This window comes from Buceros rhinoceros, unplaced genomic scaffold (genome assembly GCF_000710305.1).
Source record: "Buceros rhinoceros silvestris isolate BGI_N320 unplaced genomic scaffold, ASM71030v1 scaffold30121, whole genome shotgun sequence".
NCBI classification, from domain to species: Eukaryota; Metazoa; Chordata; class Aves; order Bucerotiformes; family Bucerotidae; genus Buceros; species Buceros rhinoceros.
The window spans coordinates 5,372-7,441 of NW_010392979.1; the positions used below are offsets into that span (position 1 = coordinate 5,372).

The 2,070-nt window shown below is 39.7% G+C and overlaps 1 protein-coding gene across 1 annotated transcript; it reads right to left on the reverse strand.

Annotated features, from left to right (window-relative positions):
- Window positions 1–1,268: 1,268 nt before the first annotated feature.
- LOC104500968 (homeobox protein Hox-A7) lies at window positions 1,269–1,612 on the reverse strand (the record flags this gene model as incomplete). Its single annotated transcript, XM_010144698.1, has 1 exon — window positions 1,269–1,612. A coding segment is annotated over one exon (344 nt), but the record flags the coding sequence as incomplete, so codon positions are not given.
- Between the last annotated feature and the right edge of the window lie 458 nt (window positions 1,613–2,070).

A 2,070-nucleotide genomic window follows, 5' to 3' on the forward strand; every position in this document is an offset into this window, starting at 1 on the left:
CAATTTATGACATGATCTTACAAATGAGCTCCAAGACGAATATAAATGAAAAAAAATCTTTCAAATATACAGTATCTACTATTGTAGGAAAATTCACGGTATTACATATTAACACGTTCGAATAACCAGGACAAACAGGTTTGTTGTTTTGTTGTTTGTTGTTTTTTTTTTTTTTAAGGTGGTTATATGGTCATTTAAACCGACTTTTCAAAGAACACTTTCCACTATATTAGGTAAAATCAACCTAGGATAGGAAAACGGCCTTTAGCAGAGGCAGCCGAAGGTAGGAGATGACAGGAGATATTAAGCCGCTTTGTACAATATTGGTGTGTGTTATGCTTCGTCACTTGCAACAGTAAAGAATTGAGAACAAAAGACATATTGCAGCATACGCTTTTCATTTATAATTGCTTTGGAATAAATATATTATTTTAAATTTAAATATATTCAGCCTTTTCGGTACCAAATTCTATACCAAAGCTATTGATGCATGCTTTTTGAAAGACTACACTTATATTTCTAAAAGCATTACACAATTCACATTAGTAATGTTATTTTATTTTGACTACTAAAATACAGTATACTTTCAAGATAGGTAGGCGGAGCAAGATATATAGGTAGTCTCAAAAATAGGTAGTACAAATCATTGCTGTAGATTGTAGTGGTTTGTAGAAGAATTTTTTTCCCCCTTACTTGCTGTTTAATCTTTTGTTAGTGTAGCTGTTAGTTATGATACTTTTCTAACAATAGTTAATTTTTTAAAAAGAGAAAATTGAGAAGTGCAGACCTATTTATTCAAAATTAGGTAGTTTTTCCTAATGTGAGCCTAATGCACTTTTCCCCTTACACACGACTGGGACTATTGAGTCAGGTAGTTACTTCAGAAGGTCATGGTTTACGATCTGTGCAAGCGGCAGTTCTCCCACTGAAATGTCCCCTGGACAAACCTACCCAGGTTTGGGTAAATGAAGAAACAGATGATTGTAGGATGTTCTTAGGAGATATTACGAAAGGATCGGCACGGGGCAGGTTTGGGGACTACGGGAGAGTGGAGAGAAGGCTGGAAAGCCACCCCAAGAAATGCTTTAATGATTGCAAACGCTCGCTTGCAAGATGATTATTAAAGTGAAATTATTTTTAAAAAAATAAAAACAGTGAGTCTCTTTTTTCTTTTCCTTTTTTTTCTTCCCTTTTTTCTTTAAAGGGAGCTTTTCCAACTGCCATGTGCATACATTATACTAAGAGATCTCTTCCTCGAGTGGGACTTCTTAGTCCTCCTCCTCTTCATCTTCTTCCACTTTCTCGACAGAGGCTGCTGCTGACGTGGGATCGTTGGGAGCCGGGGTGCTGGAGCTCTCTTCCTTGTGTTCCTTCTTCCATTTCATCCTCCGGTTTTGGAACCAGATTTTGATCTGCCTCTCCGTCAGGCAGAGAGCATGGGCGATCTCTATCCTCCGCCGCCGAGTCAGATAACGATTGAAGTGAAATTCCTTCTCCAGTTCCAGGGTCTGATAGCGGGTGTAGGTTTGGCGTCCTCGCTTCCTATCTGGACCTGAAAGCAGGCATATATGACCAGGAGTTAGGCAAGAAGAAAGGTAGAAAGTTTTGTCTTCTTAGGTTGGTGGGGTTTTAATATTATTATTGTTGTTTAAAATGCATAAATAAATAAATAAACAGAAAGCGGCCGAGCGAGAGTGAACGATCCCCTTCTCCCCTTCCACACACACCCACACTTCTTTTGCCCTAACAAAGACATTTCAGCCACACGATTTGCCCTACTCAGGCAGGGCAAAAATTAAGTTGCTCGAGACCTAGAAAAAGTGAAGAGAAAGCATTCAGGAGAGGAGGTGGGGGAGGAAATTGCTTTGAGAAGGAGGAACTTTCCCCCTCGGCGATGTATTTCCCTAAAACCTTCCAGAGTTTCACGTTTCGCAAGAGGAAACAAAAAGCTGGAAAGCTGGGCTGTATTTATTTTATTTTAATGTCGGGGGCTCCCTCCAACCCCCCACCCTCCACCCCGCCTGGATCGTAAACAATACATCACATTTAGCTCCAGAAGAGAGCTCTTTT